Source organism: Gopherus flavomarginatus, chromosome 3 (genome assembly GCF_025201925.1).
Source record: "Gopherus flavomarginatus isolate rGopFla2 chromosome 3, rGopFla2.mat.asm, whole genome shotgun sequence".
Taxonomy (NCBI): Eukaryota; Metazoa; Chordata; order Testudines; family Testudinidae; genus Gopherus; species Gopherus flavomarginatus.
Window position 1 is genome coordinate 232377899 of NC_066619.1, and position 25273 is coordinate 232403171.

The following is a 25273-nucleotide window of genomic DNA, read 5'->3' on the forward strand; positions in this document are numbered from 1 at the left end:
CAAAAATAGATCTGGGACTAGGGTTTTTGATTTCAAAAGGGCTAACTTTAAAGAATTAAGGAAATTAGTTAGGGAAGTGGATTGGACTGAAGAACTTATGGATCTAAATGCAGAAGAGGCCTGGAATTACTTTAAGTCGCAGCTGCAGAAACTATCGGAAGCCTGCATCCCAAGAAAGGGGAAAAAAAACATAGGCAGGAGTTGTAGACCAAGCTGGATGAGCAAGCATCTCAGAGAGGTGATTAAGAAAAAGCAGAAAGCCTACGGGGAGTGGAAGAAGAGTGGGATTAGCAAGGAAAGCTATCTTAGTGAGGTCAGAACATGTAGGGATAAAGTGAGAACGGCTAAAAGCCAAGTAGAGTTGAACCTTGCAAAGGGAATTAAAACCAATAGTAAAAGGTTCTATAGCCATATAAATAAGAAGAAAACAAAGAAAGAAGAAGTGGGACCGCTACACACTGAGGATGGAAAGGAGGTTAAGGATAACCTAGGCATGGCCCAATATCTAAATAAGTACTTTGCCTCAGTCTTTAATAAGGCTAATGGGGAGCTTAGGGGTAATGGAAGGATGACAAACGGGAATGAGGATATGGAGGTGGATGTTACCACATCTGAGGTAGAAGCCATACTTGAACAGCTTAATGGGACAAAATCGGAGGGCCCAGACAATCTTCATCCGAGAATATTAAAGGAACTGGCGCATGAAATTGCAAGCCCGTTAGCGAGAATTTTTAATGAATCGGTAAACTCAGGGGTTGTACCGTACGACTGGAGAATTGCTAACGTAGTTCCTATCTTTAAGAAAGGGAGAAAGAGTGATCCGAGTAACTATAGGCCTGTTAGTTTGACATCTGTAGTATGTAAGGTCTTGGAAAAAATTTTGAAGGAGAAAGTAATTAAGGACATTGAGGTCAATGGTAATTGGGACAAAGTACAACATGGTTTTACTAAAGGTAGATCGTGCCAAACCAACCTGATCTCCTTCTTTGAGAAGGTGACAGAGTATTTAGACAAAGGAAATGCAGTAGACCTAATTTACCTCGATATCAGTAAGGCATTTGACACGGTTCCACATGCGGAATTATTAGTCAAATTGGAAAAGATGGGGATCAATATGAGAATTGAAAGGTGGATAAGGAACTGGTTAAAGGGGAGACTACAACGGGTTGTACTGAAGGGTGAACTGTCAGGCTGGAAGGAAGTTACTAGTGGAGTTCCTCAAGGATCGGTTCTGGGACCAATATTATTTAACCTTTTTATTACCAACCTTGGCACAAAAAGCGGGAATGTGCTAATAAAGTTCGCGGATGACACAAAGCTGGGGGGTATTGCTAACACGGAGAAGGACTGGAATATCATAAATGGAAGATCTGGACGACCTTGTAAACTGGAGTAATAGTAATAGGATGAAATTTAATAGTGAAAAGTGCAAGGTCATGCACTTAGGGATTAATAATAAGAACTTTAGATATAGATTGGGGATGCATCAGTTGGAAGCAACAGAGCAGGAGAAGGACCTTGGGGTATTGGTAGATCACAGGATGACTATGAGCCGCCAATGTGATATGGCCGTGAAAAAAGCTAATGCGGTTTTAGGATGCATCAGGCGAGGTATTTCCAGCAGAGATAAGGACGTGTTAGTACCGTTATATAAGGCGCTGGTGAGACCGCACCTGGAATACTGTGTGTAGTTCTGGTCTCCCATGTTTAAGAAGGATGAATTCAAACTGGAAAAGGTTCAGAGACGGGCTACTAGGATGATCCGAGGAATGGAAAACCTGTCATATGAAAGGAGACTCAAAGAGCTTGGCTTGTTTAGTCTAGCCAAAAGAAGGCTGAGGGGGGATATGCTTGCTCTTTATAAATATATCAGAGGGATTAATATTAGGGAGGGAGAGGAATTATTTAAGCTTAGTACCAATGTAGATACAAGAACGAATGGGTATAAACTGGACACTAGGAAGTTTAGACTTGAAATTAGACGAAGGTTTCTAACCATTAGAGGAGTGAAGTTCTGGAACAGCCTTCCAAGGGGAGTAGTTGGGGCAAAAGACATATCTGGCTTTAAGATTAAGCTTGATAAGTTTATGGAAGGGATGGTATGATGGGAGAGCCTAATTTTGGCAATTGATCTTTGATTATCGCCAGATAAGTATGTCCAGTGGTTGGTGATGGGATGTTGGATGGGATGGGATCTAAATTACTGCAGAGATTTCTTTTCTGAGTGCTGGCTGGTGAGTCTTGCCCACATGCTCAGGGTTTAGCTGATCGTCATATTTGGGGTCGGGAGGGAATTTTCCTCCAAGGCAGATTGGCAGAGGCCCTAGAGGTTTTTCGCCTTCCCCTGCAGCGTGGGGCATGGGTCACTTGCTGGTGGATTCTCTGCAGCTTGAGGTCTTCAAACCACAATTTGAAGACTTCAGTAACTCAGGCATAGGTTAGGGGTTTGTTATAGAAGTGGATGGGTAGGGTTCTGTGGCCTGCTTTGTGCAAGGCGTCGGACTAGATGATCACATTGGCCCCTTCTAACCCTAGAATCTATGAACGTATGCTGTTCAGAACCGAGCAAGAACAGAATTTGGGAAAAGAAAAATAAAATATTCTTCTTTTCCAATACCTTACTCATGTCATTATATAGCATAATTCACTCATTTCTACTTTAATATACTGACTTCATCCTGGCATTCAGATCGTAATATTACATAGCATGAAATAACAGTGTGCCTTTAATTGGATTACTCATGCCACACTTGATTTTATTACAAGTATATTATAAAAAGGCAGAGAAAATGAATCATTTCCTAAGTTAATTAATGTATCACTTACCAAAGGTCATTAAACCCTAGTTAATTAAATATAGTGGCAAAGTTAATTAAGACGGATACTTTTCTAAAACAAATGAAACTGTATTTTAAGCAACTTGTTCCTTTAACGTCTTCCTTAATTGATTTAATAGACAGCTGCAGTATTATGTTATTCGCTCAGGGACAGAAAAGCCTTTGGTGACCTGGAACAGAAAGGTAATGAGGCACTACATGTGAACCTAATAGAAGGTAAGCATGGTCGGAAGTGACAAGTGTGTCAGAAAGCAACATACAGAGCTGAAAAGCATATTGAGAAGTTCTGAATTAGAACTGGTTTTCTTTATATCTACCACATTGTTGCAGACAAGCTGATAAAAATAAGTAGGATTTTATCAATTACTAATTTAAGTACTAATTTAGCAAATCTAAGTCAAAAGTGTGGAACTGTGGAAATAGTGAAAGTAAAAATCCTAATTCTATCCCTGCATATTATAATTTTCTCTTCTGCTACTGGAGCTGTCATCTACCTTCTGTAGATACACTTTTCTGTATTTTAAAATATTTCTTTGTACAAAAATAGTGATAGCTAGTTTTCTACTCTGTGCAGTTTAAAACAATTATTCTGAAAAATCCCTAATTCACAAATAATTCACCCGCAGAATCTATGAAAACAAGGGAATTTAAAAGTCATGAGTTGTCTCTATTCTGTTATAATCTGGTTCTTACACTGGGTATCTGATTGCCTCTTAAAATATTTCTTTTACCAGTCAAATTGTAGTCTTCTTTGGGATTAAATGTTGGTAAAGTAGTTGAAGCCTTTTCTCTGACCATTTATTTACTTATTCTAAAAGTTGTTGACTTCTTCTTTAACAGAATAGCAAGAATACCTGAATTCTATAAACAAGTTTCAATATACTGTACTGTAGCAATGCAGCAAGAATGACACCATTAAAACAAATAGAGCTTCTCGTTGTGTTTTTGCTGATCACTTAACAGCATTTTCTACAAAAATCCAGAACAAAACCAAAACAACAAACAAGCGAAAAACCACTTACAGCTCTGACGTGCTGCTTTTTAAATATATATATTTTTAACTATAGTTTTTATTTTGAGCCTCCTGGCCAAACTGTATATGTTACTACACTCACTTTAGGTACCTAGGGACTTTAGAGGTTATTTCTACATTTCATATTCTTCATCTTTCTAATAATCTGTAGGTTTCTTGTAGATTTATAATTGTGAGTTTCTTTTTTTTTTTTTGGGCTTAGGTGAAAAAGTTGCCGAGACAAAGAGAGGTGGCAGGAAACAAAAGGCATGTAAAATATTGCATTTTTCTTTTTAAACTGTTTTTTGACATTAAATGAGAAAGTGAGAATAATAAGTTTTCAACATAGAATTCAAATAAATGAACCATACCAAACTTACTTATAAATTTACTTTGATTCTCTGTTGTGAAATGAATTTAAGACTTCTTCTAAACCTTTGTTTTATTTTGGTTAAGAAAACCTTTAAAAGAAATAAAAGAACTAAAGATGGCTACATGATAGTAAGAAAGATAAACATCTTTATTTAACGTGGCATTCAAATTTATCAAGAAATGATTAAATTTGATACAATAATTAAAGTATTATCAAAAAATAGTAATCCTATTGAAGACCCTGATCCTATGCATGTACTTAATTTTACACACTATCAGTGGCTTCAGTGGGGCCACTCACAAAAGTACGTAAGGTTAAATGTGCAAAAGTCTTTGTGGGTTTGGGGTCTAATTCTGTTCTATACTGAGAAGATAATTTTGTTATTAATATTGAAACTAGGAACCTATAATACAGGACCTTAGTAAGTGCCAGTCAAAGATTGAAGACTATGCCTAACTTTATTCATGTGGATATTCTCACGCAAGTCATACCTTTATCACTGGAATAATCACATATAAGTGTAACCCTTCTGCCCCTCTGAATTGGCAGCAACAAGGGCCGGGTTCCGTATCCAGGGGTTCCGTTTCAATAACACAATACATAACCGGCTCGAGCCCCCACGCAGTGACCTGGGACACTTACAAACCACACCTCCCTGGGTGCCTCTAGGAGGCAATACTTCCCCTCTCACAAGCACGGAGTCTGAGTGTAGCAAAATCTTTTTAATAAAGGAAGGAAACAATGCAGCATCCCACTGGAGAAACACCACAAACAGGATTATAACACAAACCATAAACAAACAAAAAAAACCTCACCCCTAGATACGTTTGGCAATGTCCTTTTCCCCTTAGGGTCTTAAGTCCAATCACCCCAAAGTCCAACAACCCAAAAGTCTCTTGTCAGTGCCACCCCAGAAATCGAGAGTTTATCTGCAGAGTTTTACCCCCCCCTAGCCTGGGTGGAAAGGGGGGGGGAAGTCCACACAGGGTGTTAAGGGGCACCTTACGTGGGCCAAGGCCAACTGCTCTGCCTCTCTGTGGAGTTCTGCTGCAGCCTTCACCACAACCAGCTCCACCACACCAGCTGTGCCACTCCTCCAGCTGTCCCTGTAAACCGCTTCACTCCGCTCACTGTTCCATGGGCTGCTCCAACACCCTGCAAACTGCTCTGCTCTGCCAGCCACTTAACAATAGGTCTTCAGGCTCCCCCACTAGTTAGCACAGCACTCCGTGATCTCAGTTCAGCTCTTTCAGTGATTTCAGCTCTTAGTAGGGGAGCCCTGGTGCAGGTGCACCATTGGCCCAGCATGAATTCAGCTCAGCAGTCTCTAGATAGACTCCTAATAGAATTAAAAATTAGCTCTACTCTTTAACATTGGAGAGAGGAGGATGTGCAATTGGTGTTCCAGGCCCTCAAAAGGGGCCCATACCACCAGGTACACACACCAGTCCCCAACCTCTCTCCATTCATTGGGTTTTGGAACCCATGTCCCATGTTTAGCAAGTACCACCCAACTGAAGTTGAGTCATTTCTGTCACAAAGCAGTCCCATCCCAAGCTGCTGTGGGGTTATACTAAGTGGGGAGTGGGGGTGGGGGGGGAAGGCCAATGCAAATTCTTAAAATTCTTTCCACACTCTCTCCAATTCACCACCAGATGTCAGGGTAGCGCTCATCCTGACTCTGCTTACATAGGCATAATATCTTGATCCATGATGCACATTGCAAGTTACATTCAAATATTTATTACCATCATCCTGTAACCATCTGTATTTCAATTTATGATTTAATGTTTGTCATACTTTGACCCAGAATTCTTAATGGATCTTTTAACAACCATTCATAGGCACAAGCTAGTACAGAGAATCATTACAAGGCATCCTTTAAATCCCACCCTGTGAAATCTGTGCCTGCAATAAGCATAGTTTACTAGTCTGAGTAACCGAACCCTATATGCAATGTATACATACATGAAAGATTTTGATTAATTTCTGTCTAAGTAAATAAAAAATGTTTACATTTCTTACTTCTAACTTTGCACTTAATTTTTAACTGAATTGTCCCAGGCAGCGACATGGGCCCCAACCCTGCAGAGACTTAAAGCACATGTCTAAGGCTATGTCTACACTAGCACCTTTGTCAGTAATACTTTTGTCAGTCAGGGTTGTGAAAAGACACACTCCTGACTGCCATAAGTTTCACCGACAGAAGCACCGGAATGGACAGCGCTATGTTGGCAGGAGATGCTCTCTTGCTGACATAGCTTCTGCTGCTCGTTGGGGGTAAGGGGCATGTGCAGGGATTTAAATTTGACTACTTTTTTGGGGGGAGGATTTTAGACACCAGCCCTTTACCCAATTCCCCTGGGCCTTGCTGCCTCCCTCACCCCCTGGCTCCCAATGCCTCCTCGGGATCCCCACCCATCCCCCACAGCTCCCTGCTGCCTCCCTACCCCCATTGTCCCAGGCTCCAAACACTTACTAGAGGCTGCAGGTGAGGAAGGGATGGGGCTCAGCAAGCTTCCTGTGCCCTCTCTGGCAGAACTGTGCTGCCAGTCCAGCTTCCCTGCTCCAGGTGCCATCTAATGGGGCTCAGCCGGAGTGCCTTTCCTGGGTGTATCTCCAGCCACGTTCAGCCCGACTTCCACTGTGACAGAAAATGGGGAGGACGGGCTTGGGGCGGGAATCCAGGGGCAAGGGTAGAAGCTGTGGACAGTGGCAGAGATGATTACTGGGGAGGGGCCTGTGCCCCTGGTTGCCCCCCTTGCGCACACCCCTGGGCGTGGTTTAATTCTGCTGACAGGAGAGCTCGCTCCCATTGGCATAGAGCAGCTACGCAGGAGACATTACAGCAGTGCAGCTACAGTGGTACAGCTATGCCGCTGTAAGGTCTCTGCTGTAGACGTGGCCTAACTTTACATAGGGAAGAAGTCTAATGGACTTCACAGAACATTAGTCATCCTGCCATAATGTGCACTTGATTTTTCTTTTTTACTAACCAAGTTTCACTGGAGGTCCTACAAAGTGGTTTCCAGTCGAAAAGAGATTGTTAATACTTAGTGAAATTCACCCCAAGCAGAGGGTCATCCTAGAGCCTGTGCCCTACTTCAGTCTCATGTAAGCCCTCAAATGAAACAACCCCACTTTTGAAAAATAATCAAAAGTCCCAGTTGTCGAGGGCAACACAAAGCTGAGTGACATTGACTCAAATCTTAGGCGTGAGACCCACGAATCTTCTAAATGAGATTAAAGTAGGAATTCAAATATTTTGGTAGCCATCTGAATATTTTAAAAAGTTTTAAGGATTTTAGTTAAAGAGTTTCTGATTCATTTAACTAGGCAATGTATTATAATTATATAATTTACTATGTCATAAATAGCAGCACAGCATGGGGAGGAGGAGACCAGTCCTCTGTGGAGAAAGAAGTGGTTCAGGACTATTTAGAAAAGCTGGATGAGCACAAGTCCATAGGGCCGGATGCGCTGCATCCGAGGGTGCTAAAGGAATTGGCAGATGTGATTGCAGAGCCATTGGCTATTATCTTTGAAAACTTATGGTGATTGGGGGAGGTCCTGGATGACTGCAAAAAGGCTAATGTAGTGCCCATCTTTAAAAAAGAGAAAAAGGAGGATCCAGGGAACTACAGCCAGTCAGCCTCACCTCAGTCCCTGGAAAAATAATGAAGCGGATCCTCAAGGAATCAATTCTGAAGCACTTGAGGAAAGTGATCAGGAACAGTCAGCATGGATTCACCAAGGGCAAGTCGTGCCTAACTAACCTAATTGCCTTCTATGATGAGATAACTGGCTCTGTGGATGAGGGGAAAGCCGTGGATACGTTATTTTTTGACTTTAGCAAAGCTTTTGAGACAGTCTCCCACAGTATTCTTGCCAGCAAGTTAAAGAAGTATGGGCTGAATGAATGGAATATAAGGTAGATAGAAAACTGGCTAGATCATTGGGCTTAACAGGTACTGATCAATGGCTCCATGTCTAGCTGACAGCTGGTATCAAGCGGAATGTCTCAAGGGTCGGTCCTGGGGCTGGTTTTGTTCAATATCTTCAGTAATGATCTGGAGGATGGTGTGGACTGCACCCTCAGCAAGTTTGCAGATGACACTAAACTGGAAGGAGTGGTAGATCCACTGGAGGGTAGGGATAGAATATAGAGTGACCTAGAAAAATCAGAAGATTGCACCAAAAGAAATCTGATGAGGTTCAACAAGGACAAGTGCAGAGTCCTGCACTTAGGCCGGAAGAATCCCATGCACTGCTACAGACTAGGGACCGAATGGCTAGGCAGCAGTTCTGCAGAAAAGGACCTAGGGGTTACAGTGGACAAGAAGCTGGATATGAGTCAGTGTGCCCTTGTTGCTAAGAAGACTAATGGCTTATTGGGCTGTATAAGTAGGGGCATTGCCAGCAGATCGAGGGATGTGATCATTCCCCTCTATTTGACATTGGTGAGGCCTCATCTGGAGTACTATGTCCAGTTTTGGACCACACACTGCAAGAAGGATTAGGAAAAATTGGAAAGAGTCCAGGGGAGGGCAACAAAAATGATTAGGGGGATGGAGCACATGAATGAGGGAGGGAAGCTGAGAGAACTGGGGTTGCTTAGTCTGCAGAAGAGAAGAACAAGGGGAATTTGATAGCTGCTTTTAACTATCTGAAAGGGAGTTCCAAAGAGGGTGGATCTAGACTGTCTGGTCTCAGTGGTAGCAGATGACAGAACAAGGTTAATGGTCTCAGGTTGCAATGGGGGAGGTTTTGGATGGATATTAGGAAAACCTTTCACTAGGAGAGTGATGAAGCACTGGAATGGATTACCTAGGGAGGTGGTAGAATCTGCTTTCTTAGAGGTTTTTAAGGTCAGGCTTGACAAAGGCCTGGCTGGGATGATTTATTTGGGGATTTATCCTGCTTTGAGCAGGAGGTTGGACTAGATGACCTCCTGAGGTGCCTTCCAACCCTGATATTCTGTGATTCTATGAAAACTGTTTAGTGGTGCTCAAATTCAAATTAGTGTTATGATTATGACTGAAAATTCCCAACCTAGTCTACAGCCAGTTTTCCCAAGTCATTCCTGAAAGTAAATTCCTGAATTTCTGAAGTAAAATCTCTATTTTACCACATTATCTAGTTAGTTATGTTTAAAAATAGGGGTTTTTCTTATTTAGAAAAAAATGTTTACTTATAAAAGTTGTGAAATTTTTAAGGCAGTTAAAAAAAATATCAGAAGCATTGTAATGGTACTTCTAACCTCAATCATCAATTCAAAGGGTGTGGGGAGGAAGTGGAGTCATGTGGCATGCACACAGCTGGCCAGGCATGGAGGTAAGTATACATTTCACAGAGGCTGCACTTTTTGGGAACTCCTGAAGGCCTTGTGCCCCTCAGAATACTACCCCAATTTGGGGCTGTTGGTTAATCCCACAGTTTAACTATCTTCTTTCTGTAGCATAGATAAGACACTATTCATTCTGTGTTGTCAAATTATTGGTCTTTATCAGTATGAATACAAAAATAAATTGACCAGATTGGTTTCCATTTTATTCATTACATTACTTTGCCATGTCTGGTAATATAAGAAAATACTGTGACATTTAGTGGGAAAAAATAGTTTTAAATGTTACTATAATTTATTTTTGAAGGTGCTGTTTTCAGGTCAAACTGTTCCCAAGAACTGTGATAATTTTACTTTTCTGATGTATCTAATACTTCTGAAAATTAAGTAGACATATGTTATAGTATTCAGTTCTCTAGTCTGGTGAATTGTGCTGTCTGTCAGTGTATTGTTCTGTGTAACTGCATAAAGGAATCATAATAATTAAAATAGTATCGTTATTTTATTTGACAGTGGTTGTTATATCTAAAAGGCTTTCTGTTTTCCTGTCTGATAATAAGTCATAATGAATAAGGCAGAAGTAGAAAAACCTCTGACCTATGGCTATATATCTATGAGAGAGTTCAAACTGAAAAAATATAAACTATACTAAATGTGTTCTGACTATCAAGTATTAAGAAGATGTTCTTTTTTCTCTAGCTTTCTCTCTTTCATTGCAGCATGGTTTGTTGTTACACTGGGTCACATTTTGTTATCTCACAAGGTCTAAACAGAAATTATGGTTTGTGACTGAATGACAAAATATACAGTGAAACTAAAAATATTCATTTGGAATAGGCACATGCTAATAGTTAAAGATCAATTATCTAATTTAGAGTCTAGTGCTCTTTAGTTTAGCAGAATAATCGTTGACTGTTTTAATAAAGAATTTGAATTATTTTCATGTAAGGCTCAGTTCTTCAAGTGCTGAGCACTCTGGTCCAATTCAGCGAAGCACTTCAGCATATGCTTAACCTTAACCATGTATTGACCCACTTGATGCTTAAATTCTTTGCTGGATTGGGGCTAGAGTGCTCAGTACCTCACAGGATTGAGCCCACAGAGTTTATTATCTTGTTCCCAGACTAGATTTAAAAAGTGATGCCAATGTTCATCATGGAGCTGTAGGTCTGGTCAGTTACTGCACTGTAATCTTCTCCCACAAGAACAACCAATATGTTTCCTGGCAAATTTTCATGACCAAGACATTTCCTTTCTATTACTTATGATGATTAAAACAAATGCACGCAATTTTCCTCCTCAATCTCTAATTATATTGTAATGATATTTTCCCCTTAGGATTTGTTGCACCAGTTTAGTCAAATATAAGTCTTTGTTTACTAACTTTCCTTCAACTGATATTTAAATAACTATTATTGGCAAATTGCTATCCCATTTTTGCATTTATAATTTCTTCCTTTTCTTATTACCTGATACTAAACTTCTAATATGATTTCTAGTGTTAGCCCCATCTGCATTACAAGCACAGCCTTCCTGAGTGACCTGATCACAGTACAGTTGTTTCTTGACACACTTAGAGCACAGTGCCAAATATTTAGGCGTGTGCTTAATTTTGTATATGCGAGCAGCCTCATTGACTTCAGTGGAGTTATATGTGTGCTTAAAGTCTTTGCAAAAATGGGGCCCAAGACTTCCACAGGGTTTAGAGGCATGGTTATGGTCATGTCTAGACTATAAAACAATGTTTCCTCTCTTTAGATTCTTTTCCTTACCCTACCTACTAGAATATCCTATCATTAAATTTTGGAAATTCTGCTAGTTTTGTAATTGATATTTTTTAAAAAAACATTGTATAAACCTGTGCCAGAAGAATGGTTTGCTGTAACTTGATAGAATACTTCAGAACTTGACATTGCTACTCCTACTGCTTTGAAAGTCACATGTCTAATGGTTTAGTTTTAAGAATATGTCTTTTGAGCTGAAAGCAGTTGTAATACTAGCTGTCATTTTCCAAATGATTTAAAACATACTATTGATGGTTTCTGCTTGTAAAAGTAACAGTGATGTGTGGATTTGTAAAGATTGGGTTTAAATACTGGTGTGATTGTGAAATTGTCTGTAATGGTTCTTAGATTCTCAGACAGAAATCAGTTTCTCTGGTGATTACCTTGTACTATAAAGGAAGTAGTTTGTACCATATACACTCTGCAGGCAGGCCCCTCCTCAGCTGGTGTAAATCAGCACGGCTCCAATGCAGGTGACAGAGCTATGCCATTTACACATGCAGGGGATCTGGCCCACACTGTTTCAAAATACGACATATTTAAAATACAGGCATACATATCAGTAATCCTAGATTTAATATTCTGGTATAACTAACATAGCAATGCGGTTGGATTGCAGCATCTAAGGAATACTGACAATATAAAATCTTTAACGGTGTAAAGAGATCTCAGATGTTTTGTCAAGCACGTTCCTATTTTACCTCGGGTTTTACCTCTTTCAAGTTAATGGTCATCAGTGTTTCATGTAGTCTTCTCTCTGCAGGTGGCTTCATCAGTTCCTCAGTTCCTGAAGATAAGGGCGCTGGAACAAGGTGGCATTTTTGTAAGCTTTTGTGATTAAATTTGTTGTGAAGTTGTGTGTGTGGGTTTGTGTATTTTAAAAAATAGCTGTAACTTCCCAATGTGACACAATGAGTCATTGACAGGACTGGGAACAGAAACCAGGAGTCCTGATGCCAGGACATTCCCTCCTTTACTCTGAACTTTTATACCAATAATACATTTAGAATTTGGGCAACCCGTACCAAAAGTCACTGGATGCTTTAGCAAAATATTTTCAAAACTCTTTTTAACTTAAATAAATGTTTAAAATATATTTTTAAAAGTTCATTCCATACACGTTCCAGGCAAAGAGGTAATTAAGTGTGACATATTCTTCACTCTTAATTTCTACTCATACTACTCTGAAAACAACAGTGATAGAGGATAGGTGGTAAGACACAGTATCTGCTGTGAATGGCAGAAGAAAAAACTTCTGTTAATCTACAGTTGTCCTGAGAACTTTTCATCTCAGAATAAAGCAATGAGGCAATAGTAGCAAAAATGAATGGTCATTCCATGGCTCCTCCTTGCATACTTTTGAGACACTAGCACTGACAACAAGCTTTGTGTAGTGCTTGAGCTACAGGGAGGGCAGAGACCACATTGGCTAGTCCCTGGGTTCAAGTTTCTCCTCTACATAAAATCTAGAGCCGTGTGAAAATTACTTTATGTTGGTGTTTAGCAGTTTGTCCTATCCCACCCCACCAAAACCAAACAGGATATTTAAAAATTATTTTAATGGTCACTTGTAAATCAGTCCATAGATCACTCACATCTATATGGTTTTTTTCTGATATATGCCCATAACATATAGGTCCAGATTCAGCAACACTTAAGCATATGCTTCACTTCAGGTAAATGAGAATTCCCATTTAAGAAGTCAATGGGCTTAAAGCACTTTTTAAAAGTAAGTGTATGCATTGGTGCTTTCCTGAATTACAGTCTGTATTTCCCACACTGAAATATCGCTGTGATTCTCCTTCCTCTGAAAGCAAGGAGGGAGGTCGCTTATCCCCACGAATTACCAAGGAGAAGAAAACAACTTTTAAAAATTGAAATATTGCACTGCACTGGAGCAGACATTCCATGAGAGAGTACATCATTTGGCTTATACTTTTCTTGCACTGTATTAAATTGCAATGGTTTCCACTTAGAAAAAAGTCATAATTTGTCCCTATAATAAATCATGTTAACTTTTTAAAAAAGTTTTTATCTTTGTAGGGTTTGGCAGAAACAATGGACAAGTTTTGTAGCCTTCAGTTCAGCTTGGTAAGAAGATTGGAAGGGAGGGTGGTAAAATGTTTTTGCTTTTATTTTATTTTTTTTTTGAGTTTTTAACCAACTGGACATATTAATTAAACAGAGGCAGCAGCCATTTTGCGCTGAATTTAGGAAATTTGTGTATGGACAAATGTTAGCAGGCTGAACTTAAACTGCTGTAGTTTGGGCTGAGACCATATTCAGTTCCAAAATAAAAATAAAAAAATAAGCATTTCCGGTAATTGTGAGCCTGTCACAATAAAGCTTGTGTGGTAATTGCCATTCACCCAGTAGGACTTGTTCTTAGTTTGAATGTTCCTGTTTCTTCTTATAAGAAAAATGAGCCTGAAAACTAAAAGAAGAAACTCTCAAGGAAATCAGCTTGAATTGCTTATGTGCTATGTAGGCTTCACCCCTGGGCTCTCTCCCTCTTTGTGATCATGCAGATGTGAAGAAGAAAGCCATGACTGGTTTAGGAAAGAGGAAATTGGTTACAATAGTCCTCATCCCCTCCATTACCTGCATCTGTGGTCACTGAAATAGACAAAGCTATGACTTGTGGTTACCTGTGACATCTCTTGTTCTCCAACATATTCCTGAATATAGTTTTTAATTTGTATATCATTATATCCTACTTAATAAAAGACGGGGGGAAAAGAAAGAAAAAAGCCCTCTCTACACAAGCCATACACAAGAAGGATATAAACTTGATCTTGGCCAAACTGGATTTCAGTGTATTTTGGCAAACACATCTGGGTGAGACCAAACCACTTCAAAAAGAATACGCTCTATCCTAGGTCTCTACCTGGGATAAAGCATGATTGTTAAATGGTTAAAACATAATTTTAGCCACATCCACACCATCTGGTGAAACTAGTCTGACCTGCTTAGATTATAATGGAGTTTAAACCACATTTAAGCATGGTAGTCACAACACAGTTGTTATGGCTGTTTAGATGGGGCCTAGCATACTAGCTCAACAAGTGAATGTTATTCCAAAAAGCAACTGTCTCAGCTATTCAGTGGTTTTCAAAAACAAGCTGAACATTGCATCTCTTGAGTTCACAAAGATTGCATTGCAGCTAAAATACTATCAAAGTCTCCCAGCAACATCTGTGTGCAATTTTCTGTAGTTTGATCATCACTGACCAGGTGTCACATTTTGGGGTGCAACCCAGACCAGTGAAAGGTTGTTTCACTGCTTGTTCTGTAATCTTGAGTGCCTTAAAATGCTCTGCTGCTGTTGCTTCCTGTCTGGACACTCCCAGCCAGCAGACAAGCATGCACTGAGGGTATGGCTACACTTGAAACTTCAAAGCGCTGCTGCGGGAGTGCTGCCACAGCAGCGCTTTGAAGTGTGAGTGTAGTTGCAGCACCAGTGCTGGGAGAGAGCTCTCCCAGCACTGCACGTACTCTACCTCCTCATGGGGATTAGCTTGCAGCGCTGGGAGTCGCACTCCCAGCGCTGTGGCACTGTTTACACTGGCGCTTTACGGCACTGTATCTTGCAGCACTCAGGGGTGTGTTTTTTTCACACCCCTGAGCGAGAAATTTGCAGCGCTGTAAAGCGCCAGTGTAGCCAAGGCCTGAGTGTCTGTGTGTTAAGCAGCCCGAGTTCAGCAGCTCTGACTCTAGCAGCCTGCTTGTTACACAACAGCCACACACTGGAGTCCACCAGCCTTGGTTACTACTAGCCTAGTGACCCCAACACACTCCCAGTCCCAGATTTCCCCATAACTGTCTGCCCTGAAATGTGTAGTCCTCTCCTGGAATATTTAGAGAAGTAGTAAGGTCCATTGCTCTTTTAAAGAGACAAAAACAGCAATGTGTTGCTTTAACTGGAGTTAATAATCACTTCAATTCAAACACAAACACTGGATTAGTTTAGATTAAAAGTAAAACAAGTCTACTAACCGAAAGAGAGTGGATTTTAAATGAATTCAAGTATAAGGGATGAAGTCAGAATTGGTTACAAGCAAATAAAAGTGGAAAGTGCTTTCCAGTTACTAAGACTTAACTTTGGCAACTTTGTTCAAGGTAATTTCCCCATCAGTCTTCCAGGCTCAGCGACTTCAACTCCCTTGGCTGAAGGACCTATTTTTCTAGGCTTGCCAGAGCTCTGGTCCCTTGTATCTGTGTAGTGATGGATGTCAAGGTGGCTCCTTCTCTTTCTTAATATCTTCACAAACTCACTGTTTTGTTCCCAGATTTAGGATTACCTCATGCTGTCCTTTCCTTCCTGTGGATTTCCTATCCCCATGCTGATTTTTATGTAAATGAGGCTTCCATTGTTTTTTGTCACACTTTGCTTAATTTCACTGGGGATAGATAAACAGCTGCCTTTCCTCCAGTCTGGGGGAAAACCTGTTTCTCCCTGTGTTTGGTCACAGACTTTAAAGCATAGTATCATTGAGTATTCATAATTCCTCATGTAGCATTAATACATACATTTCACAATGATATTAATCACCAGTGTGTCATTTGCTTTCATAAAAACCCTTACTTGATACCCTTTTATAATACAGTCACATTGTCTACAATCAGTTGAGTCAATTATTTATCTTTTGAGGTTCAGATTCCCTGTCTGTAGACCAGAGGCTATCTCCTCCACTCACTAGATTGATGGTTTTGTTTACTGTCTATGTAAATGTGCCTTGATTGTCTCTGCCTGACAACCAGGCAAGTCAGACAGACAAATACTCATTCCTTTGTCTAGGGCAGACTGGCTGAAGCATTGCTTGCCAAACACATTTTAAGATTATAATTCTAGCACATATCCATAACTCTTTGTACATACCCTATACCCACATGCAAAAATATTAACGATCAGTGAGTTATTAGTTTTCAAATGAATTATATCATGTCACCTGTTGGGTATATTTCATGACAGCAGTTTGTTAGGTGTAGTAAGTATGTCAGGCCTGATCAGGTTCTTTCTTCAGTACACTGCTCATCATTAGCAGACAAGCTTGTTTGGTAATAATGAGCCGTGTACTGAAGAAAGAACTACAGATGCTTCTCTCCTTATTGGCCTAAGCACTGCTCAATAAACTCAAAGCTTAAACACAAAGAAATGTCATTTCTTCAAGCTATTATGAATTCGGAAAGAACAACTATAAAGAAAATAGATTGAGTACTGAAGTAGACACTAGGAGTCAGAGAGGTAGGGATGATTTTAACTGCTAGGTTTGCATCCTACTTGGCAAGCGTTGACATTTCTGCTCTCTCCTCAGAGCCTTGTAATGTTGTGCATACGCTACAGTGCAGAGACAACTAATGATCCATGCTGTAGAATCAGGGCTTGACTTGTACCAGCAGATCAAGGATATTTGCTTGTTGTCTTCTAAAACCATTTTTGTCCCAGTAATTTTTTCATTGTTTTCTCCAGTACTTTTCTATAAACCCATAAAATCGTATTAAGAGTCTTATAGTCTGGAACTAGTAGAGTTTTATGTGATGAGCAAATTTCTTTTATTGTTCCACAGTCAGGAGTTTACTTGTGATTGTTGTATTTATCAGCATCTACCTTGGATGTGGAGATAGATATTACCACATCCTAGATAGATGCCAAACTCGAAAAGCTTAATGGGACGAAATCAGGGGGCCTAGATAATCTTCATCCAAGAATATTAAAGGAACTGGCACATGAAATTGCAAGCCCACTAGCAAGAGTTTTTAATGAATCTGTAAACTCAGGGATTGTACCGTATGATTGGAGAATTGCTAACATAGTTCCTATCTTTAAGAAAGGGGAGGAAAAAAGTGATCCAGGCAACTACAGGCCTGTCATTTGACATCTGTAGTATGCAAGGACTTGGAAAAAATTTTGGAGGAAAAAGTAGTCAAGGACATTGAGGTCAATGGTAATTGGGACAAAATACAACAGGGTTTTACAAAAGGTAGCTCAGGCCAGACCAACCTGATCTTTGAGAAGTTAACAGATTTTTTAGACAAATGAAATGCAGTGGATCTAATTTACCCCAATTTCAGTAAGGCATTTGATACGGTTCCACATGGGGAATTATTAGTTAAATTGGAAAAGATGGGGATCAATATGAAAACTGAAAGGTGGATAAGGAACTGGTTAAAGGGGAGACTACAACGGGTCGTACTGAAAGGTTAATTGTCAGGCTGGAGGGAGGTTACTAGTGGAGTTCCTCAGGGATTGGTTTTGAGACCAATCTTTTTATTACTGTCCTTGGCACAAAAAGTGGGAATGTGCTAATAAAGTTTGCAGATGACACAAAGCTGAGAGGTATTGCCAATACAGAGAAGGACCAGGATATCATACAGGAAGATGTGGATGACCTTGTAAACTGGAGTAATAGTAATAGGATGAAGTTTAATAGTGAAAAGTGCAAGGTCATGCATTTAGGGATTAATAACAGAAACTATTGTTATAAACTGGGGAGGCATCAGTTGGAAGTAACAGAGGAGCAGAAAGATCTTGGAGTATTGGTTGACCACAGGATGACTATGAGCCGCCAATATGATATGGCCGGGAAAAAAGCTAATGTGGTCTTGGGATGCATCAGACAAGGTATTTCCAGTAGAAATAAGGAGGTGTTAGTACCGTTATACAAGGCACTGTTGAGACCTCATCTGGAACACTGTGTGCAGTTCTGGTCTCCCATGTTTAGGAAGGAAGAATTCAAACTGGAATAGGTTCAGAGAAGGGCTACTAGGATGATCCGAGGAATGGATATGAAGGGAGACTCAATGAGCTTGGCTTGTTTAGCCTAACCAAAAGAAGGCTGAGGGGAGATATGATTGCTCTCTACAAATATATCAGAGGAATAAATACCAGGGACAGAGAGGAATTATTTAAGCTCAGTACCAATGTGGACACAAGAACAAATGGATATAAACTGGCTATCAGGAAGTTTAGACTTGAAATTAGATGAAGGTTTCTAACCATCAGAGGAGTGAAGTTCTGGAACAGCTTTCCAAGAGGAGTAGTGGGGGCATGTACACGTGTGGTGCCGCGGCTCGACCCTCTCCAGGGATGAGGGGAGCCACGCCGACCCACTCTAGTCCGGTTGGTCCGGGAAACTAGCCCGGTGGTCCTGGTGGTACTTGTCCGCCCGGTGGGCGAGGGGCTCAGGCCCTCCAGCAGGGCAGAGCCGTAACAACCGTGAGGCACCGGGCCCTACGTCAGGGTGGACAGCAAACACAGAGTCAGTAAGCTCAGGCCTTCTGTCAGGGCTGAGCAACAGTAGCAGTTTTAAAGGTCCAGCCCTAAGTCAGGGCGGGGCAGCAAACACTGGGTCAGTAAGCTCAGGCCTTACGTCAGGACTGAGCTACAGTAGCAGTTTTAAAGGCCCGGCCCTACGTCAAGGCAGGGCAGCAAACACTGAGTCAGTAAGCTCAGGCCTTGAGTCAGGACTGAGCAACAGTAGCAGTTATTGGCCTCCTCAGGCCAGGGAGAGGGGGAGTCTGCCACCCTGGAATGGGGTGGCAGGGAGGACGCAGGCCCTCCCACTCCACTGCGTCCCAGCCCGGGGCCCTAACAGTGGCTGTCACTCCGCTGGTCAGTCAGTGGGGATCCTGGCCGCAACACACTGACATAGGCTCCTACAATTCCGCAGCCTGACTGGGGTCGGCTGCCCCGGGCTGCTTCCGTACTCCCCCTCGGGACCTACCTGGGTCCTAACGTCGGCCTCTGAAGGGTCCACGAGCATAGGCTTACTGCAACCAGGGCTGGGTGGCAGGTCCAGGAGTTCCTCGGGATAGTCGGGCCAGGGGAGCGCCGTCAGCTTCTCCGGGTAGCAGCAGGCTCAGGGTTTAAATGATCGCCATATTTGGGGTCGGGAAGGAATTTTCCTCCAGGGCAGATTGGCAGAAGTCCTGGGGGTTTTTCGCCTTCCTCTGCAGTGTGAGGCACGGGCCACTTGCTAGAGGAGTCTCTGCACCTTGAAATCTTTAAACTATGATTTGAGGACTTCAATGGCTCAGACACAGGTTTGATACAGGAGTGGGTGGGTGAGATTCTTGGCCTGCATTGTGGAGGAGGTCAGACTAGATGATCATAATGGTCCCTTCTGACCTTAAATTCTATGTTTTTAAGCAAATGAGTACTTGGGGTACTTGTTTGCTAATTAATAATGAAGCAAAGACAATGTTTTAAAGAGCTCAACTTTTCATGAATCTAGTAAATATGGGACTCTTTCTCAGTGTTTTGTGTATGCTGCCATTAAATCATACATAGAATATATGGCCAGATTTTCAAAGATGTTGAGCACATACAATCCCTTACTTGTACTAGGAACACCTCTGAAAATCCAACCAGTAGGTTATGATTATAGATATACTGAAAGGCTATTTAGAAGCATTCATTTTGTGGGAAAATAGAGATTCTGTTCCATTATAAAAGAATATCAGATTTCTTAATTTCATGAACATATATAAATAGATATATATGATAGGTTTAGAGAGAGATGGTAGAGATAAAAACGTTAAGAAGTGTTTTAATAGTAATGAAATAAATGGCTAATAAATTAGAAATAAGGAATGTTTGCTTGTGAGGGCAGTGGTGTTATGAAATTAACATTAGATGAAAATGAAAAGTACAGAAAGTGACATTTTGCATTAAGAATATAAAAAATTTTAGTGTCAAGATAGAAGTTATGTGACTGGCTTACCATGCTGACCAGTATTGTTTCATTGTTTGCTTGTGCTCCCCTTCTCTGCTGTTGAATTCATCTGTTGTCTCTCATCATATACTGCAGTGTGGACTGTGGAGTTGTATGTGTAAACTATAGAGTATATCAGAGTGTTGGGTATAACTACCTATTGTGTACATTGCTGGCATGAACAAAGAGGTGCCTAGTTTATAGCCCTGTTTCGAAGAGTACGTTACCAAGAACTAGGAACCTCTTCATTTGCGCCAGCACTGTCCACGCAGGGCAGTTACAATGCAACACTTTAATGCACTTTGCAATTTACCCCACACCTAAGGTTACCAGATAGCAACAGTGAAAAAACAGGACAGGGGGTGAGGGGTAATAGGTGCCTATATAAGAAAAAGTCCCCCAAAAATGGGACTGTCCCTTTAAAAATAGGATATCTTGTCACCGTACCCAAACCTCCCATATTCCGCACTTGTAGACAAGCCCTTAGTTAAAACTGAATAGAGAGCTGTAATTGCACCATCACAGCTGGCCCATGCCAGCTGGCTTGGCGCAGGCTAAGGGGTTGTTTGATTGTAGTGTAGACATTTGGGCTTGGGACATTTTTAAGAGCCATTTTTAAGAGCATGCCAAACAGGGTGTTATTTCAGAGTGCACTTCCCTGCCCCAACTGGTGTGACCTCAGATGCATGATGCATGTGAGGTCACAGTGGCTGGGATGGAGCAATGCACTCTTCAGAATGGCACCCGATATCAGACAAAACCACATCCAGTTTTATTTGAGTACTGAATGGGGGACAAATCCTAGAATAGAAAGACTCCTGATTTAATGCCAGGTGAGTGGCCTGCCAATTGGGAACAGCTGTCCTCTTCTCAACTGCATCTGATTAGTTAACAATCTGACCCTGATAGGGACAGGCCACCCTGCTACGAGAGCTTCAAAAAACAGTGTTACACACATGCTAAGTATGACATTTGTTTTGGAGGGATGATATTCTTTCCTTTATTAAGGTTGCAGTCAGTGTCCATTATAAACCCTATATAAATTTGGCTTAGCAAATCTGGTTTGGCCTGAAAACTAACAAATTTCGTTTAAAAACTAAAGCAAATGCATTTATTTCGCTGCTATCATTTTAAATCCAAGCAAGTGCTCTAACCGAATCAGCATCACTCTCTGCAGAACACAGTATGATAATTCCATTTAATCCTAGTTTAAACTATCACTAAATTCATAAATGTGAACTCAGATTTCATTATCCTTAAGATAAAAAATAAACCCAACCTTTTTTAAATGAGGAAAAGATATTATTTTGGATAAAAGTGTTTTTGGTCTTTTCCATCTGTGAGCTACAGAAATAAAACATAATGGATGGGCAACTCTTACATGTTGTCTTTATCAACTTTCCGAACTGATTTTGAAAGAATTCTTAATGTGATACATAATGTAAATAGAGAACACACTGTAATAAATGAAGATGCATTCATAATCCTATTTGTAATTAATAATTTATAGTGAAGCTATAGGAAAGAAGAACAGTATGAAGGTTTAGTACTGCCTAGAAACCAACACAGTTATTCTCTGTTTTTTCTCTCCCACAGATCAGTGAAGGAGCGGAGTGCATTTTCATTCCCAAAAAACTTTTTCTAGACAAAGCCCCTGTCAAGTCAAGAAAGATGGCTCTTGAGCTGGTGAAAAGCTACCCCTCAGAGAGCATAATTATGGAGAACTATGCTAGGCACCAAGCTTGGAATACCTACAAGGCCAAGCTTATTAGACAACAGCTTGACAGACAAGCTATGCCAACTTCAGCTCGCTTTTCTTTTTAAAAGATGTCTATGGTAGCTGCCTTATGCCCAGATACTACTTCTTTTAGTTAATGAGATGATGATACTCAAGCATGTGCTAATGGGAAAATATGTACTGTCCATGACTATATACACATAGGATAATGCACATCTTACATGCCTTTTAAATAAAGTTTGTTCCATTGTATAGAACTGCAAATGTTTCTGTTCAAATAGGCCTGATCCTAAGAGCCAACAAAGACTCCAATGGGAGCTGTTGCCCTCAAAGATCAGAGCCTAAAAATCACCTGTATTTGTCCTACACTTCTCTTTTAAATAGTATATCGAAGTTCCTACCTCCTCCACCACCACTCCAGGTCTGTCATCGTTCTCATTGGTCTGGCCACAGTCAGTATCATTGCTGTGGCCACAGTGGAAACAAAACAGCCAGCACACTATAATGGAGATTTTGGTCTTCTTCTACACTATAAAAACTCATGTTAGACTGATACTATTATAAAAACATTGATAAGCCTCTTGTGAACAAAGTCAGGGGAGCAGACAATCAAATACCGTGCGGTGCCAGTTTACCATGATGGGGAATGGATGGCACAATAGAAGAGGGAGAGCTGAGGTTGATATTAATGTTAGTAGAATAAAACAAAGAGTCCTGCATTTAGATGTATACGCTTTATATTTCTTCTTTCCATTATTGTCATAGGAAAGAATGATTCAGACTACAGGTTTGGGAGTTAAAGTCTTGAGTTTGAGCTTGCTATTAATTCACTGCATGGTCTTAAGCAAATCATTTCACTTCCTTGTCTCAGTTTCCCTATTTGTAAAGTGGGGATAACAATCCATTTCACAGAAATGTTGTGAGGATAAATTACTGAACATTTCTATAATGCTTTGAACATATCAAGTGTTATATACAGTATGCCGAGCTTCCAGTAAATCTCCTCAATCTGCAGCTTTCTGTATATTCAGCCTTGTGGGGATTAATTTTTATCTCTGCAAGGCCTTTGCAGGCTTGTCTTCTGCTCTTTCTATAGCATTTCTTGTGCAAAGGAAAGCCCCAGGATATGGCGACTGCAAAACAGAATGTCTAGTAGAGCTAATAATCTCTGTGACAGTGTGCAGAAGGGCAAGAGAAGGATGTAAGGAGTTGTCCTCCCCTTGTGTGACAGGAGAGCAAAGGACCACAATTGCACCTGGCTCAGTGGTCAAATGTAGAAATAGAAACTCCATGGGGTGACTTCCTGTCTATCTCAGTCAATAGAGCTAGCCAACCACTGTACCCTGCTGGAGGGTGTAGCATCAGTGATGATCGTGCACCTTCCCTCAGTGCTCCTGACAGCATGATGCTTGCTCAAAAGTGAACTCAGAAAAGGAGGAAACAGACAGAAGCAGAGGAAATCAAGGGAGGTGGGGTAAATGCCATCCCTTCAGAAACAGCAGGTCTCCAGGAAGAGCAATTGTCCTGATTTTAAAAGGAAAAAAAGGGGAAAACATCTTAGTAAGCAGGGACAAATTTAGCCCTGATGTTAGGTACCCACTTTAAATTAGGGATGAATTTGTTCCCCACACTTTATTGAAGTTATCCTCCTATCAGAGAGTGGAGAACTTAAATAAGAATTTCCATGGGGACATCCTCAGAAATATATTGCAAAATCAAAACATTTAGTTCCATAAAAAGCACTTAAGGTGACAACTAGGTATCTATCATATTGAAAAAACAAACCTTAAAAGTGATGAAATTAATAGTTAATAATGCAGCCCTCCCTTGAACACATTGATACCTACTTTTATCCCTATATGAAGTCATTTAAAACATGTTTAATCCCAGTAAGTGTGTATATAGTTTATTCCACATTCTCAGAAAACGTTCACATTGTCAATGAGACTTAGCCTGAAATGTAAAAGCATGAGAAGTTTTTTCTTTGTCTTAAAGTTACAAAACGGATCAAAATCAGAACCTTTGTTACTAGTTTAACACCAGAGAAGCTCTGCTAAATCACTGCCCCCCTCTGTCACCTGATCCCTTGTGGAGGTCTGTGCTAGAAATTTTGAAAATCTATTTGTGAAAAGGTGAGTGTAAGAGGGTGTACCTGGCCTTTGCAGCTTCCTACAGGAGGCCGCACAGCCCTACCACTCCCTACCCCAGGAAGCAGCAAAATGGGAGGAAAAGAGCAGCAAAAGTGGGTCCTCCAGGCCTGCATAAAGAGGCCTCCATGGAGCAACCATCTTAGAAACTAGAGTGACTGTCTCTCAAGGGGCTAACAGGGCTAATGGCAGCCAATTAGAGCCCAGGTAAAAGGGGAGGCTGGCCCTTAATGGTTCAGTTGCTGGGTGGGAACAGAGAGATGAGGGAGGGTGCTTGTCTCTGCCCAAAGATGCTTGAGGGCTAGCTAATGGCTGCATTTTGCATAGTTGGGTTTGTAGGGTGAAAGAGGACCTGAGAACCTTAACCCTGAGATAAGGGTGAGGCTAAAGGCAGGAAGAGGCCCAGGGAAATAGCAGCAGTAAACTGAATCAAGTATGTGGCTGATGTTTTAGGGTCCCTAGGTTGAAACCTGGTGTGGTGGTTGGGCCTCGGTTCCTCTACTGGCCACAGGTAAAGTGGCATAAATTTGGGGACAAGGCATAGTTGGGAGCTGCCTGAACACAGTGCTGTGTTTAAGGGACCCAGAGTCAGGGCTGCAGACCCTAGAGAGGGCAAATAGATTGTTGATTAAACTCAATACTCTGGAAGAGGTTCATTTGGACTTTATGATTTGGCTGGAGAGTCAAACCACCAAAGACCCTGCCAAGATTGACTGGTAGCCTCTAGGGGGACCAAGGGTGAGAAAAGGACTGTAGTACCACACCCTGCTGCTTGGAGGTGATCCAGAGGTGAGTGCCCTATGACAGTGATGGAGCAGCATAATGCAACCTACAAGTTTGTTTTTTCACAATTATTTTAATGACCATTTAAGATATGTTTCACTATTACATTCACAGAAGGAGAATACAGCATACATCTGCTGAAAGATATGAAATGTTGAATCCCTCCCCCCCCCCCCCCCCCGCAACTTAGGAAAAGATACTACTCAACTATAAAATGTCCACTCATCTATCCCTTCGCTGCTCCCTAGTCATGTCTCTAAAACCAACAATTAGAAAGTTTTGCAACTGAACATTGATTATATGAGTGACATTTTGCTGACCTTCTTTCTCCCCCCCAAGCAATAGGCAGGTTTTAGCTGCCTGCTTCCACTGGCCCTTTATAGAATTATTGGATTTCCTCAGAAAAGAAACTGAGAAGCTCTGGATCTGAGACTATTATTACTCCAAGGTTTCTCAGAGAACAGCCTTGCCTATGTTGTCCATTGACTCAATGTTATGGACCATACAAAACTGCTTCCATGAGGCATTCCCTTGTGAGCAA

At 41.0% G+C, this 25273-nt stretch overlaps 1 protein-coding gene across 1 annotated transcript in view; it reads left to right on the forward strand.

Annotated features, from left to right (window-relative positions):
• LOC127047392 (uncharacterized) overlaps positions 1 to 21750 on the forward strand; it is a 96132-nt gene extending 74382 nt beyond the window's left edge. Inside the window, exons 12-15 of the mRNA XM_050945507.1 lie at positions 2957 to 3053; positions 12114 to 12173; positions 13394 to 13441; positions 21661 to 21750. Of these exons, the coding sequence (XP_050801464.1) occupies positions 2957 to 3053; positions 12114 to 12173; positions 13394 to 13425 (189 nt within the window). The 3' untranslated portion in view covers positions 13426 to 13441; positions 21661 to 21750. The remainder of the gene's footprint in view (positions 1 to 2956; positions 3054 to 12113; positions 12174 to 13393; positions 13442 to 21660) is intronic.
• The last annotated feature ends 3523 nt before the right edge of the window (positions 21751 to 25273 follow it).